At 46.2% G+C, this 14,720-nt stretch overlaps 1 protein-coding gene across 1 annotated transcript in view; it reads right to left on the bottom strand.

Moving 5' to 3' along the window:
* Positions 1–13,654, bottom strand: part of LOC137327775 (centrosome-associated protein CEP250-like) — an 86,621-nt gene extending 72,967 nt beyond the window's left edge. Inside the window, exons 1-5 of the mRNA XM_067993582.1 lie at positions 13,424–13,654; positions 10,253–10,403; positions 8,135–8,245; positions 2,851–2,915; positions 1,162–1,354 (exon numbers count right to left, since the gene is read on the bottom strand). Coding sequence (XP_067849683.1) covers positions 1,162–1,354; positions 2,851–2,915; positions 8,135–8,245; positions 10,253–10,357 — 474 coding nt within the window. The 5' untranslated portion in view covers positions 10,358–10,403; positions 13,424–13,654. The remainder of the gene's footprint in view (positions 1–1,161; positions 1,355–2,850; positions 2,916–8,134; positions 8,246–10,252; positions 10,404–13,423) is intronic.
* Positions 13,655–14,720: the final 1,066 nt, after the last annotated feature.

Raw genomic sequence — 14,720 nt, 5'->3', positions numbered from 1 at the left:
CTTCTATGATTCTATCTCTTATTCTAACTCATTCTTTCCCAGAAACAAATTATGTAAAACCTCTCTCTGTCTTCCCTTCTTCTTACTGACTTTTAAGACTCAAGCTTGGCATTGCCTAATCGCCACTTCTTCATTACCTCATTGTTTCTTCAATTATATTCTTTTCCACCTTGGTAGTGTCCTACACTCTGTGCCTTGGCCCTTCACCTAGGTGTCTCAATTTTAAAAAAGGCCCATAATTCAAGCGGAGAATAACAGCAACATTACAGATCACACTGACCAACAGTCTACACTACATTAATAACAATGCGCACACATCCTTGCAAATTCCCTCCACACACACTGGCACAGGCAAGGCAACTGCCCTGTGGAAACACTTGTCCACATTCACTACACATACACCCATCTTCATAACTGTCTATTAATCAGAGAAACCACAGCTGTCATGTGCCAATCACTATCCCATCCATTAACACATGGCCCAGTCGAGACTGAGCCTAATCATGCTTAGCTAGACTATAGTCCAACCCAATGAGCCCCATCCTGTCATTGGTACAGCTACATCTAGCCCCAGCACAGTCGGCACCAATAGTGCCCAACTGCTGCTGGTTCTCATCTTACCAATTTTTTTTCCCTTCCTGTCCTGAATGCACCAATTCCTTGCTGGGGTACTATTCTAAATGCAGTCACCCTCCAAAACCTTACTCAAGTGGCCATTCTTCATGTAAGCCTCAACGTAAATGCTGGCAGGCTCTTCAAACTGGAGGTGTCACCACATAACTTAATTGCATCTTCCACCAATGTCTACATACATGTACTTTCCAGCAGGAGTCACTGGATAGCAGGCAGGAGTAGAATCTCTTGCTGATTTTCTCCTCCCTAACTCAGGGGTTCTGAGGTCAATTGTAGCACCCAGCTGAGACTAGCTAACAACACACACCAGAAATTAACTCCACGGCCTGCTGGTCTGTATGGCTCAGTTACACCTCGTATTTACCAACTGAGCCATTGGGGAGTCCTTTAGAAATGTGAGGAATAATGTTAGGCCATGCATGTTGGGTGCAGTGTATGTCCCAGTATGGTGGTTTGTTCATCCCTCTCTACCACCACATTATGCACAAACATAGAAGGGGTACAGACAGTAAAAAAAAAATCACAGACCTTTCCCTGTTTGGAGGAATTAACCTTCAGGCCGGAAACTTTTCCCAGATTGTCTCCCACAAAGACACGGAGAGCAGTCGTGTCCCAGCAGAGAGCCGTGACCTGTCTGCCTTTGTGTTCCGATGACACGTAAATACGCTCAGGTTTCCCACGCCGCTCCTGATGCAGCTCCCACACAATCACATGACCCTGGCTGAACAAAGAAAACAAAAGGATAAAATAATGAGACTTTGTCACCCTAGGAAATTATTTAATGGAGACCAACAACAAATCACCCAGTACACAGAGCATTTCTCTCTATAGTGTGCATTTCCCAGTAGGTAAAAGATTTCCCTCGGCATTATGCATCACTCAGCACAAGCATTCTTGCTCTCTCTGCAATTCCCTTTATGCGGATCTCTTTCTCTGCAATAGGGCATCGCCCAGTATACATCTTACGATGGGCACATCACTCAGTTATGTGAAGTCATATCTTTCAATTTGCACAGATTTGAACAGGTGGAATTCTGCTGATGCTTGGGGGTAAATGTGGTTCCTGTAAAGCGAGCAAATCAATGATTTTCAAACACCAGATTTGCGTCCACTGCTGCTACTTAACATTGGGCCATCCCAATTAAAACAGCACATTTGAGAGGTACACACAAAGTCTATTTCTATAGCGTGCATTACTCTGTACACAGTCTTACATACCGTACTCTGTTATCCAGTAAATAAAGGCTTTGTACACACACTATGACTATGGGGAAAGAGCAGCGGTGTAGGACAAATTGGACAGCTCTTTTAAAGAGCCGGCAGAGGCACGATGGGCCAAATTGCCGCCATCTGTGCTGTATGATTCTATGACAAAAATGAAGCATTTCTGCCCAAGATTTAGCGTGGTATGAGCTTCATTATTTCTGTCATGGTACATAAGGGATTAAAAACCAGCTTCACTCAGAAATCATATCCCAGCTTAACTTGTTGCATTTGTTTCAACAGTTAGCTGGTTGTTATTTGGCTAACCTGAGGGAGGAGTTAAGCCATTTAATTTAAATACAAACAATGCGTGTGATTTCTTCAACTCCTTTGAATTGACAATGATTTAAGTTGACTGGGTCCCAGTCACTGTTTTGAAGGTATTTATCAATTTTTTTTTTTAACCAAATCAGTGTGTGTGCCTGGAAGCTTTCAAGAAAGTTAGTCAGACTAGAGAGCTTTAGTAGATAATGAGAGAGAAAAAAAATAACCACTATATAATAAAATTACCTCTGTTTAACATGTTATGAATTATTTATTATGAACTAATGCTAAGCTTAACATTTACTGTAAAAATGTGTTACTACTACTGGCTTATTCTAGAACTATAATAAATATGTCAGTTAAAGCCCAGGGCAAGGTTTAGTGTAGTGTTTATTCTGCCGCTTTCTGAACACTATGAGGATTCAATGAAGGCATGGGCTAGTTACCTGGGCATGCTACAAATTTTAGCTGGATATCAGGGCAAGTGAAAACCCTTTCTTGGACATAGGGAACCGACAAAAGTGGTATGAAATATGGAAGGAAAACATATCTAGAATGAAAAAAAGTTAAAGGAAACGAAAAAGTAACATTACCATTACACTATCTCTATAGAAAGAGTGAAAAAACAGAGGCTGCTACAGAGTACAGGAAGAATCCAGAATTGAAAGTCTAATAATAAAGTCCCCTTACCTAGTTGCTACAGCAACATAGTCCTCATCATGCTGACAGCAAGTAACATGAGTGAGAGCTCCTTCCTGAAGGACAGAAAGTTTATTAGAAGTTCATATCATTCATATGCCGATGTACAACTTCTCCAAGGCCCCAGCCCTTTTTTTTTAGCTTTTATATTATTGTTTAGCTTTCTCCGTTTGTCCCCATGCAGTTTTCCAGTAGTTGGAGGAAAAATGCTGCTCAAGGCAGTTGGGAGAAAATGGGGAACAGACTGCACCAACTGCACCCACTCAAAATTTAGGGTTTGGGCCAATGTGCTTTCCCAGCCTCTCCCCATATCCCTTGATTGCCTTAGTGTCCATAAATTATCAATCTCAGTTTTGAATAGACTCAATGACTCAGCATTCACAGCCCACTGGGGTAGAGAATTCCAAAGATTCACGACCCTCTGAGTGAAGAAATTCCTCCTCATCTCGATCCCAAATGGCTGACCCCTTATCCTGAGACTATGCCCCCTAGTTCTAGACTCTCCAGCCAGGGGAAACAGCCTCTCAGCATCTACCCTGTCAAGCCCTCTAAGAATTTTATACATTTCAATAAGATCACCTCTCATTCTTCTAAACTCTAGAGAGCATAGGCCCATTCTACTCAATCTCTCCCCATAGGACAACCCTCTCATCCCAGGAATCAATCTAGTGATCCTTCATCCCCTCTAAGGCAAGTATAACCTTCCTTAGGTAAGGAGACCAAAACTGTACACAGTACTCCAGGTGTGGTCTCACTAGAGCCCTATGTAATTGTAGCAAGACCTCCCTACTCCTATACTCCAACCCCCTTCCAATAAAGTCTAACATACCATTTGCCTTCCTAATTGCTTGCTGTACCTGCATGTTAACTTTCTGTGATTCGTGTACAAGGACACCCAAATCCCTCTGAATACCAACATTTACTAGTCTCTCACCTTTTAAAAAATATTTTGCTTTTCTATTCTTCCTACCAAAGTGGATAATTTCACATTTCCCCACATTATACTCCATTTGCCACCTTCTTGACTAATCACTTAACCTGATCCCTTTGCAGCCTCTTTGCATCCTCCTCATAACTTACTTTCCCACTTAGCGTTATATCGTCAGCAAACTTGGATACATTACACACGGTCCCATCATCTAAGTCATTGATGCAAATTGTAAACAGCTGAGGCCCAAGCACTGAACCTTACGGCACCAGTTGTCGGTATACAAAGAAGCATACCGACAACTGGACAACCAGGAACACTACAGACGGTTACCCGCAGATCCGACCAAAGAACACACTCACCAGCTCAACAAACTGATCAAGACCTTCGATCCAGACCTTCAAAGCATCCTACGCGCTCTCATCCCACGTTCTCCCCGCGTGGGAGACTTCTACTGCCTCCCAAAGATACACAAAGCCAATACACCCAGACGTCCTATCGTATCAGGCAACGGAACCCTGTGTGAGAACCTCTCTGGATACGTCGAGGGCATCCTGAAACCCATCGTACAGGGAACCCCCAGCTTCTGTCGCGACACTACAGACTTCCTACAAAAACTCAGTACCCACGGACCAGTTGAACCAGGAACACTTCTCACCACGATGGACGTCTCGGCACTCTACACCAGTATCCCCCACGATGACGGCATCGCTGCGACAGCATCAATACTCAACACCAACAACAGCCAATCTCCAGACGCCATCCTACAACTCATCCGCTTCATCCTGGATCACAATGTCTTCACCTTCGATAACCAGTTCTTTACCCAAACACACGGAACAGCCATGGGGACCAAATTCGCACCCCAATACGCCAACATTTTCATGCACAAGTTCGAGCAGGACTTCTTCACTGCATAGGACCTCCAACCAACACTATACACCAGATACATCGACGACATTTTCTTTCTATGGACCCACGGCGAAGAATCACTAAAGAGACTACACAATAACATTAAAAAGTTCCATCCCACCATCAAGCTCACCATGGACTACTCCTCAGAATCAGTTTCTTTCTTGGACACACGAATCTCCATCAAAGACGGGCACCTCAGCACCTCACTCTACCGCAAGCCCACGGACAACCTCACGATGCTCCACTTTTCCAGCTTCCACCCTAACCACGTCAAAGAGGCCATCCCCAAGGACAGGCCCTGCGAATACACAGGGTCTGCTCAGACGAGGAGGAACGCGATGGACACCTACAGACGCTGAAAGACGCCCTAGTAAGAACGGGATATGACGCTCGACTCATCGATCGACAGTTCCGACGGGCCACAGCAAAAAATCGCATAGACCTCCTCAGAAGACGCAACCAACAGAGTACCCTTCGCCGTCCAGTACTTCCCCGGAGCGGAGAAACTACGCCATGTTCTCCGCAGCCTTCAACATGTCATCAATGACGACGAACACCTCGCTATGGCCATCCCCACACCTCCACTACTCACCTTTAAACAGCCACCCAACCTCAAACAGACCATCGTTCGCAGCAAATTACCCAGCTTTCAGGAGAACAGCGTCCACGATACCACACAACCCTGCCACGGTAACCTCTGCAAGACATGCCAGATCATCGACACAGATACCACCATCACACAAGAGGACACCACCCACCAGGTGCATGGTTCATACTCCTGTGACTCGGCCAACGTTGTCTACCTCATACGTTGCAGGAAAGGATGCCCCAGAGCATGGTACATTGGCGAGACCATGCAAACGCTGCGACAACGGATGAACGGACACCGCGCAACAATCGCCAGACAGGAGGGTTCCCTCCCAGTCGGGGAACACTTCAGCAGTCAAGGACATTCAGCCACCGACCTTCAGGTAAGCGTACTCCAAGGCGGCCTTTGAGACACTCGACAACGCAAAATCGTCGAGCAGAAATTGATAGCCAAGTTCCGCACCCATGAGGACGGCCTCAACCGGGATCTTGGGCTCATGTCACGCTACACGTTACCCCACCAGCGAACAAATGTTATCTGTTTTTAATATAACGGGTCAATTGCTGTCTTTTCCTTCTGGATGTTTCTATGTTTCTGCCTCTCTCGCTCTGTTTTTTTCTTAATTGGCATCTCCACATCATCTGTTTTTTTAGTTCGGGCCGTTTGTATATTCGGTGGCCCTGTAGGTAACACCTGTCTGTCTGAACACTTTGGTTGCCTTGGCAACGGGCAGTTGAAAAGACTGTCTGTAATCACCAGGCATTGTTCTGTGATTTATAAATGCAATAGGTTCGAGGATTTCATTTCCACATTCACCTGAGGAAGGAGGAAGCCTCCGAAAGCTTGTGGATTTTAAAATAAAATTGTTGGACTATAACTTGGTGTTGTAAAATTGTTTACAACTATTTCTGGTATATGTTTTGTGTCTTCTACTGTGAAGACAGATACAAAATATTTGTTTAACATCTCTGCCATTTCCTTATTCCCCATTATAATTTCTCCTGTCTCTGCCTCTAAGGGACCCACGTTCACTTTTGCTAATCTCTTCCTTTTTACATACTTGTAGAAGCTCTTACAATCTGTTTTTATATTTCTTGCTAGTTTACTCTCCTATTCTATTTTCTTCCTCTTTATCAGTTTCTTGGTCATCCTTTGCTGATTTCTAAAACCCTCCCAATCTTCAGGCTTACTACTCTTTTTGGCAACTTTGTAAGCCTCTTCTTTTAATCTAATACTATCCCTAACTTCTCCAGTTAGCCACAGATGGATCACTTTTCCCATGGTATTTTTATTCCTCAAGGAAATGTACATTCGTGGAGAATTATAAATTATTTCTTTAAATGTTCACCATTGCTTATCTACCATCATATCTTTTAATCTAATTTTCCAATCAACCTTAACCAACTCACCCATCATACCTCCGTAATTGGCTTTGATAATTTTAAGACCCGAGCTTCGGACTTAACTACATCACTCTCAAACTCAATATGAAATTCTATCATATTAAGACCACTCTTCCCCAGAGGACCCTTTACTATAAGATTACTAATTAACCCTGTCTCATTACACAAGACAAGATCGAAAATAGCCTGTTTCCCTAGTTGGTTCCTTGACCTATTATTCTAGGAAACTGTCTCCAGTGCATTCCATGAACTCTTCCTCCAAACTACTTTTGCCAATTTGATTTGCCCAGTCTATATGAAGATTAAAGTCCCCCATGATTATTGCATTACCCTTATTACATGCTCCTCTAATTTCCTGATTTATATGCTGTCCAACACTATAACAAATGATAAGGGGCCTGTAAACTGCTCCCACCAGTGTTTTCTGCCCCTTGTTATTTCTTAGCTTCACCCATACTGATTCTAAATCCTGATTTTCTGAACTAAGATCCTTTCTCACTACTGACTTTATCTCATCCTTTATTATCACGGCTACCCCCCCCCCCTTTCCATTTTGCCTATCTTTTACATCCACCTGAACAAGTAGATGGGGCCTTAGTTTAATGTCTCATCAGAAAGGCAGCAGCTCCAACATTAAAGCACTCCCTTGGTATTGCATTGAAGTAGCAACCTAGATTAGGTGCTCAAATCTTAGAGTTTGAGCCTGTGACCTTCTTGTTTAAAAGCAAGAGTGCTACCAGTGACCCTAGTGGATACTCGCTGGGGTGCAGTTCCAAAGGCAGCAATACCTCACCCAAGTGGCCATTCTTCATGTTTGAACCCAGCCAGTGAGTGTTGGCAGGCTATTCAACCATGGAGGACATCACAGCTGAGCCCGATTCTATCTTCACACAACATCCACAAGAGAACATTTTCTTGTAGAAGTCATCTGATAGCGTGAAGAGCAGCAGGAATCCTGGTTGATTTTTGCCCTCACTAACCTAGAGGTGCTAAGTCCAATTGTAGCACTCCAACTGCTCACCTGGTTGAAACCAGCAGATTCAGTATAAATCGAGGACAGAACTGGGGCCTCTGGTCTGTGTGGCTCAGTTACGCACTGCACTTATTAAAGGAGCTATCGGGGAGGCAAAGACAATGCAGGAGTTCACATAGGCCCAGATACTTCACTGTACTTCTGATTCGGCCTTGGCCGTGTTAGAATGGGTTCTGCAAGATGATACACAAACATTTAATAATTCTGCATTTCTCTGACGTCACACACAATATACACAGGATCCTAAGAAACCAGACCTGTGCTTCACCCTTTTTAAGTTATGTGGGGTGGAGTGTGTATACATTGTGATACATAAGGTATCACAATTGTGTGGGACAGGCTAGATGGACCAGAGTGTCTTTTCCTGTCCATTACTGTTCGTATGTTTAACCTTTTCCCGCGCTCACCTTGTGCGTTAACATCAGCCTCTGCTTCCAGCCTTCCTTCTGAATGAGATGTAGTCCCCCAGCCGAGCTGCCCAGTGCCAGCCACTTCCGGGACACTGACAAACACGTACACTGAGAAAAGACAGGATCCTTCAAACCAATGTTTTAATATTTCCACAGCCACAATGTCAAAATCGTCTATTATTAATTCCACTACCCATCATATTGACTGTACTTTCCAACCCTCTCTTCATGTCAACCTGTCCCTATTACTCATTAAAGATGTAGTTTTGGACGATAGAAAAATCTCACTCCGCTCAATCTCTGAAACTTACCCTCAGTCTGTGACTAGTTTGCACCAGTTCAGGATTTGTTCCAAATTTCTATCCCCTCCCCCCAAAATTGTCAACAGTTGCTCAGGTACAGTTCCAAGAGCGTTGGTAAAGCCTCCAATACCCAGCCATGTTTCATGCGTTCAACACAGACGACAATAGCTATTGCACCACGGGTACATCACAGCCAAACCTACTCCAGTTCTCAGCCGTAGTCCACACTCAAGCAGTTTCCAGCAGGGACAACATTCAGGAGCAGGTAGAATTTCCGCTCCCTGGTCCAGAGGTACTCAAGTCAATTGTAGTACCCCTTTCCCTGTCTTGGGCTGAGATCAGATAACTCAGGACATTCAATTAGATCATGGCTGATCTGCGCCTCAACTCCATTTACATGCCTTTGACCCATGTTCCTCGATACCCTTACCTAACAAAAATCTATCAATCTCAGTCTTGAAAATTTCAATTGACCCAGCATCCATTGCCTTTAGGGAAAGGAGGTCCAGATTTCCACTACCCTTTGCGTAAAAAATGCTTCCTGATTTCACTCCTAAATGGCTTAGCTCCATTTTAAGATTTTGTCCCCTTGTTATGGATTCCCCCACCAAAGGAAATAGATTCTCTGTATCCACCCTATCGATCCCCTTTATCACTTTAAATATCTCGATTAGATCACCCCTCAACCTTCTAAACTCAAGGCAATGCAAGCCATGTTTACGCAACCTCTCATAAATGGTACCCCCGGTATCATTCTGATGATTGTGCGCTGTACCCCTTCCAGTGGCAATATATCCTTCCTGAGGTTTGGTGCCCAAAACGGAACACAGTACTCAAGATAGGATATGACCAAGGTTCTGTACAACTGAGCATAACTTCCACCCTTTTGTATTCAAGCCCCCTTGAGATAAAGGCAAACATTCCATATACCTTTATGATTACTTTTTGGACCTGTGCACTAGCTTTTTAGTGATTTGCGTACCTGGACATCTAAATCCCATTGCTCCTCCACAGCTCCTAGTTTTTTCCCCCCCATTAAGAAAATGTTCTGATTTGCCTTTCTCCAATCCAAAGTGGATAACCTCACACTTCCCCCACATCTGTCACAGTTTTGTCCACCTAATCCGACCATGTTCCTTTGTAACTTCCTGCTCCCATCCAAACAACTTACTGTACCTCCTAACTTAGGGTCATCTGCAAACTTGGATATACAACTCTCTACTCCTTCATCCAAGTCATTAATATATATGGTGAAAAGCTGAGGCCCTAGACAGATCCCTCGGGAACACCACTCGTCACACCTCGTCAATCAGAGAACAAACACTTTATCCCTACTCTCTGCCTCCTACCTCCTGACCAATTACCAACCCATGTCACAATCATATCTTTAACTGGAGAAATGTGGTTCACGCATCTTTGCCTGTAACAGCAGGCTGCATTGTACATACACACCAATGGCAGAGTGGAATGCGTTCAGTTTAACATGCCACTCTTCACCTATAACAGGAGGGTACAGTACTCCATACTCATCCTCCTCTGTAACAGGAGCACCTGTGAGTGGATTGAAATGCTGCTCCACTGTGTCTCTCTAAGTGGAGCTCTATAATTCCCATTGTTTCCTGAGAGCCACTACTGACAAAAACCCAGAACCACAGCAACACAAAACAGACCTCTGTATTACCCAACAACCTGAACACTTCAAAGCAGCTTAGTCTTGGATCAAAATACCCACATAACCTCCCTCCCACAAAAATATAAAACCTCAGCCCTTTAATTTAATGAGCTGTGTTGCGTGTGCCCTAGTCTCACTCACCTTCAGTCTGTTCGAATCTAGCCGGAGGGCAGACAACAGGGGATCCAGTGAGTCCAGCTCAGCCAGCACATGGCTACATGATTCTGGGAGCGTCGGCAGCGACATTGCAAGGGCGCGTGAATACTTTTCAGCAGAAAAGTGTACAGCAGCACTAGGAAAACACAGTGGCAAAAGTTACAATTTGCAGCCTCTGTAATCTTGTTCACAGCCTCTGTTATAGATACTTCGTGTTCATGCTGCGGATAATAAGCAGACACAATCATTTGTAATTAATTTGACTTTAGTCAAAAAATCTACTCCTCCCCCCAAAACAGCACAATTTAACATTCGCTCAAGACACAATTGGGACTTTTTTTAAAAAAAGTATAAAAATAGCCATTGCTAGCTCGCGGCCACAGAGAAAATGGCAAATTTGAGGCACTCCGAGGCATGAATATAGTGATCGGTGTCATGTCCATTGCTTCATTAATCATCTGGACGAAGGCATTGGGGGAACCTGCCACAAGTTCATGGACGATACAAAGAATTGCGCGAGTGTTAGAATCTTGGATGAGAATAAACAGCTACATCAGATCTGGACGCGATGGGGGAATGGGCCCGCATCTGGCAGATGACATTTAGTATAGATGAATGTAGTGTTGTGTACATGGACAAGGCTACCGTCAAGCATGTGTATACCATGCAGGGCTCTGAACAAGTCTGTTGAGCAGGATAGAGACCCAGGTGTTAGCGCACGAGTCTGTAAAGGTTCATGACCAGTGCTGTGAGGCTATAGCAAAAACAAACAGAGTATTAGGATGTATTGCGAGGATGATCCAACATTAAGCAAAAGGCACTACATTGTGCTTGTACAAGATTTTGGTTAGGTCTCATTTAGCGTCCAGTTTTGGTCCCCTCACATGGTGGGTGACATAAAGGCCCTAAAAAAGTTTCAAAGGAGGGCCACTAGATTCATACCTAGCTTGAAAGCCCTTAATTATAACGACAGGCTTATGGAGTCATTTTACTCTAGAAAAGCATAGACTCTAGGGAGATTTGATTGAGACCTTTAAAATCATAAAGGGACTAGATCATGACCATGTGGATAGACTATTTGAATTAAATAGGTCAGGGAGAACCAGGGGATGTGCATATAAGTTAGGTAAACATAAAACTAGGTTAGAGGTCAGAAGGCTTTTCTTTTTGCTGAGGGTCAAGAACCTTTGGAACAAGTTGCCGGCTCATGCAGCGAGTACTGATTCACGACGAGCGTTCAAAAGGGAGCTGGACGAGTTCCTGCGTGGGACTGATATCACAGCATATAAAAGGTAGGTGAGGTATTGGGAGACGTGGCTCATGCTCACTGTGTGACTCCTAAAACTCGTTTTGATCGGCTTCGAAGGACAGGGAGGAATTTCCAGATTTACTTTCCCCTGAATTGGCCTAGGGTTCTTTTTTAAAACCTGTTTGTTTGCCTCTCCCAGCAGGTTACGTGGCTGATGGTGAGGGTGGGGGGCATTAGGGATCATGATGCTTAGTTACACCATTACTGTATGGGACATGCTCAATGGACCAGCTGTTCTTTTCCTCTCCATCATGCTCACATGACTTGAGGCCCTGCCAGGGGCCTCATGATTCTAGTTTTAGGAGAACAGTAATTGGTAGATGTGAGAAGCCCTTTGAGATTTTCTAATCATGACTCCAGCAGGAGCTGCATGTGACGTCCATTTCCTTCCTCATACTGGTTACATAGTTTCTAATGACTTTACAGGTGTTAAACAATACTCACTGTAAAAACTGACTAATATCAAACACCATAGTACAGACACATACCAACCAGCCCACAGCAACTGACCCAGCATTGCCCCATGCTGCCCAACCAACTGACCCAACATTGCCCAATGCAGGCCCACAGCAACTGACCCAACATTGCCCCATGCTGCCCAACCAACTGACCCAGCAGGAATTTGACCGAACCAGGATATGCCACAAACAGATAACCAATAGGGTGGGCAGCGTTTCTCAAACATAGGCAGTGCAGGAGGGTGGGATTTCTCAGATGAAGAGTGTGGAAATGATCATGATAATCACATGGACAGAATGAGTAGCAAAATATGCCAACACATTTGCAGCAGAGAGGGGGATAGCACTTGCCGTTGAAGTGTTGGGAAGGGTGGAATATCTCTGTCAGCGAGCAGAGGGTGGTGTACAATATCTCAAAGTCAATGAAAAGGGAGTGGGATATCCGACAGTTGGTGAAGAGGGAGGTATTAAATCCAAGAGCTGATGAATGAGATGGGAATATCCCAGAGTGGGTGAGTTAAGAAGGGCAAGATATGCCACAGTGAGTAGGGTGGGACTATCACAAGGTCATCGGGGGTGGAAGAGGATACCTGACAGCTGGTACGTCAGGGAAGGCGTTACATGCCGAAGTCAGTGACCAGGACAGAGGATGGGATATCACAGCTGGGGGAGAATGGGAGTACATCCCACACTCTGAGTAAAGGTGGGGGGGGGGGGGGGGGGGGGAGACGGACAGTTTGTCCCGGGAGGGGGGGGGGGGGGGGGGGACAGTTTGTCCCGGGGGGGGGGGACAGTTTGTCCCGGGGGGGGGGGGGGGGGGACAGTTTGTCCCGGGGGGGGGGGGGGGACAGTTTGTCCTGGGGGGGGGGGGGGGGGGGGACAGTTTGTCCCGGGGGGGGGGGGGGGGGGACAGTTTGTCCCGGGGGGGGGGGGGGGGGGGGGACAGTTTGTCCCGGGGGGGGGGGGGGGGGACAGTTTGTCCCGGGAGGGGGGGGGGGGGACAGTTTGTCCCGGGAGGGGGGGGGGACAGTTTGTCCCAGGGGTGGGGGGGGGGGGGGAAACACAGTTTGTCCCGGGGGGGGGGGGGGGGGGGGAAACACAGTTTGTCCCGGGGGGGGGACAGTTTGTCCCAGTCGGGGCTTTGATGATAACTGAGGTGCTGGAAACCCCGCGGGCCCGGCAGCTCCTCACAGGCCAGGGAGCGGCTCCAGCGCCGAGTGGAGCCTCCCGGTAACTGTTTCAAGAGATATCGGGCCGGGGCCGGGGGGCCGGGGGGCCGGTAACCAGCGCCCAGCCCAATGAAGCCAGTAACCAACAGTCAGCCGCCCCCCGGGGGCCCTCACACCCCAGCCGAGCCCGCACTGCCCCGCCGACCCAGCCTGCATCTACCTGACACGGTCCCACAGGCCTCACACTCGCCGCTCAGCTGCTCCGTCCCCCGTCCAACTGTGAACTCCCGAGCGGCCGCGGACTTCCCCCGTGTCGGCCCCGCCCCGACACACCGGCCTGGGCACAGCCCCGAGGAGACGGCCCCGCCCCGACACACCGGCCTGGGCACAGCCCCGAGGAGACGGCCCCGCCCCGACACACCGGCCTGGGCACAGCCCCGAGGAGACGGCCCCGCCCCTCGGCTCTTCAACTACTGGAAGCATCACCGCCAAGCAGCTTCTTTTCCTCACCCCGAGTCCGTGTTTCATTTCCCATCAGGAGGATCAACATGGTCTGTTTTCTCCAGCTCAGAGGCTAATTGTTCTAGCTGCGATCAGTCAACTCATTACAGACCAGGGAGCAAACCTGGGATCTTCCTAGTTGTAAATCAGCAACACACTGGCTGGTGCAATCATTTACTGAGTCCTCGGATTACTGCTTCAGAGCTTTCATTGACTTTTGTGTCAGTTGCAGAAAAAAAAATCAGAGATTTATCTTAAAGAAGGTTTGGGGATAGATGCTTCCTTCCCTCAACAGATTTACCATGTTGTAGGTGTGTATGAAGAGAAAGGGCTTAATTGGCCAAAAGGTAATTAACTACTTTGTATTCTTAATTCTTCTAATAATATACATCTTCCACATGCCATATGAGTTAAGCCGAACCTAATTGATACTGTGTAAAGCACAGTATTTAGTATCTGTCAAAATGGTGTCAGAGATGGGTAGTGCTGCTTCTGGTCTCCGATAAAATCCTAGGATTTTAGCACTCATTTTGTCAAAAGCTAAGCTGACACCAACGAAGTAACTAAAAATATACACGTCATGTCTCCAACTAAATATTGTAAAAACCAAAGTCAGAGTTTTAACCAGAACTCTCCATCCTTTCTCCTCCCGACTGCTTGCTCAGTCAACACCCAACAGTCTACAACATTAGGTCCTATTCAATCCTGAATTGAGATTCAAACCCACATCCAGTCCATCTGGTTCCACTTCCACAACATCACTTGCCTCTGTCCCTAGCTGTTCCTCACCACCCTTGAAATCCTTATTGATACCTTCATTATTTCCAGGCTCGTTCTCTCCAACACTTTCCTAACCGAGCTCCACAGTACACAACTTATCCAGAACTCCACCATTTCCACCCTGTCCCGTACTAAGACCCATTCACCTATTACACTTGTCTTTGTCAATTTCCACTGGTTCCCAACCTCAAAATCCCCATCTTCCGCCTCAAATCCCTCCATGACCTTGCTGCACC

This window comes from Heptranchias perlo, chromosome 12 (assembly GCF_035084215.1).
Source record: "Heptranchias perlo isolate sHepPer1 chromosome 12, sHepPer1.hap1, whole genome shotgun sequence".
NCBI classification, from domain to species: domain Eukaryota; kingdom Metazoa; phylum Chordata; class Chondrichthyes; order Hexanchiformes; family Hexanchidae; genus Heptranchias; species Heptranchias perlo.
Note: the sequence above shows the minus strand (reverse complement) of the source record. Positions and strands in the feature narration are given on the sequence as shown.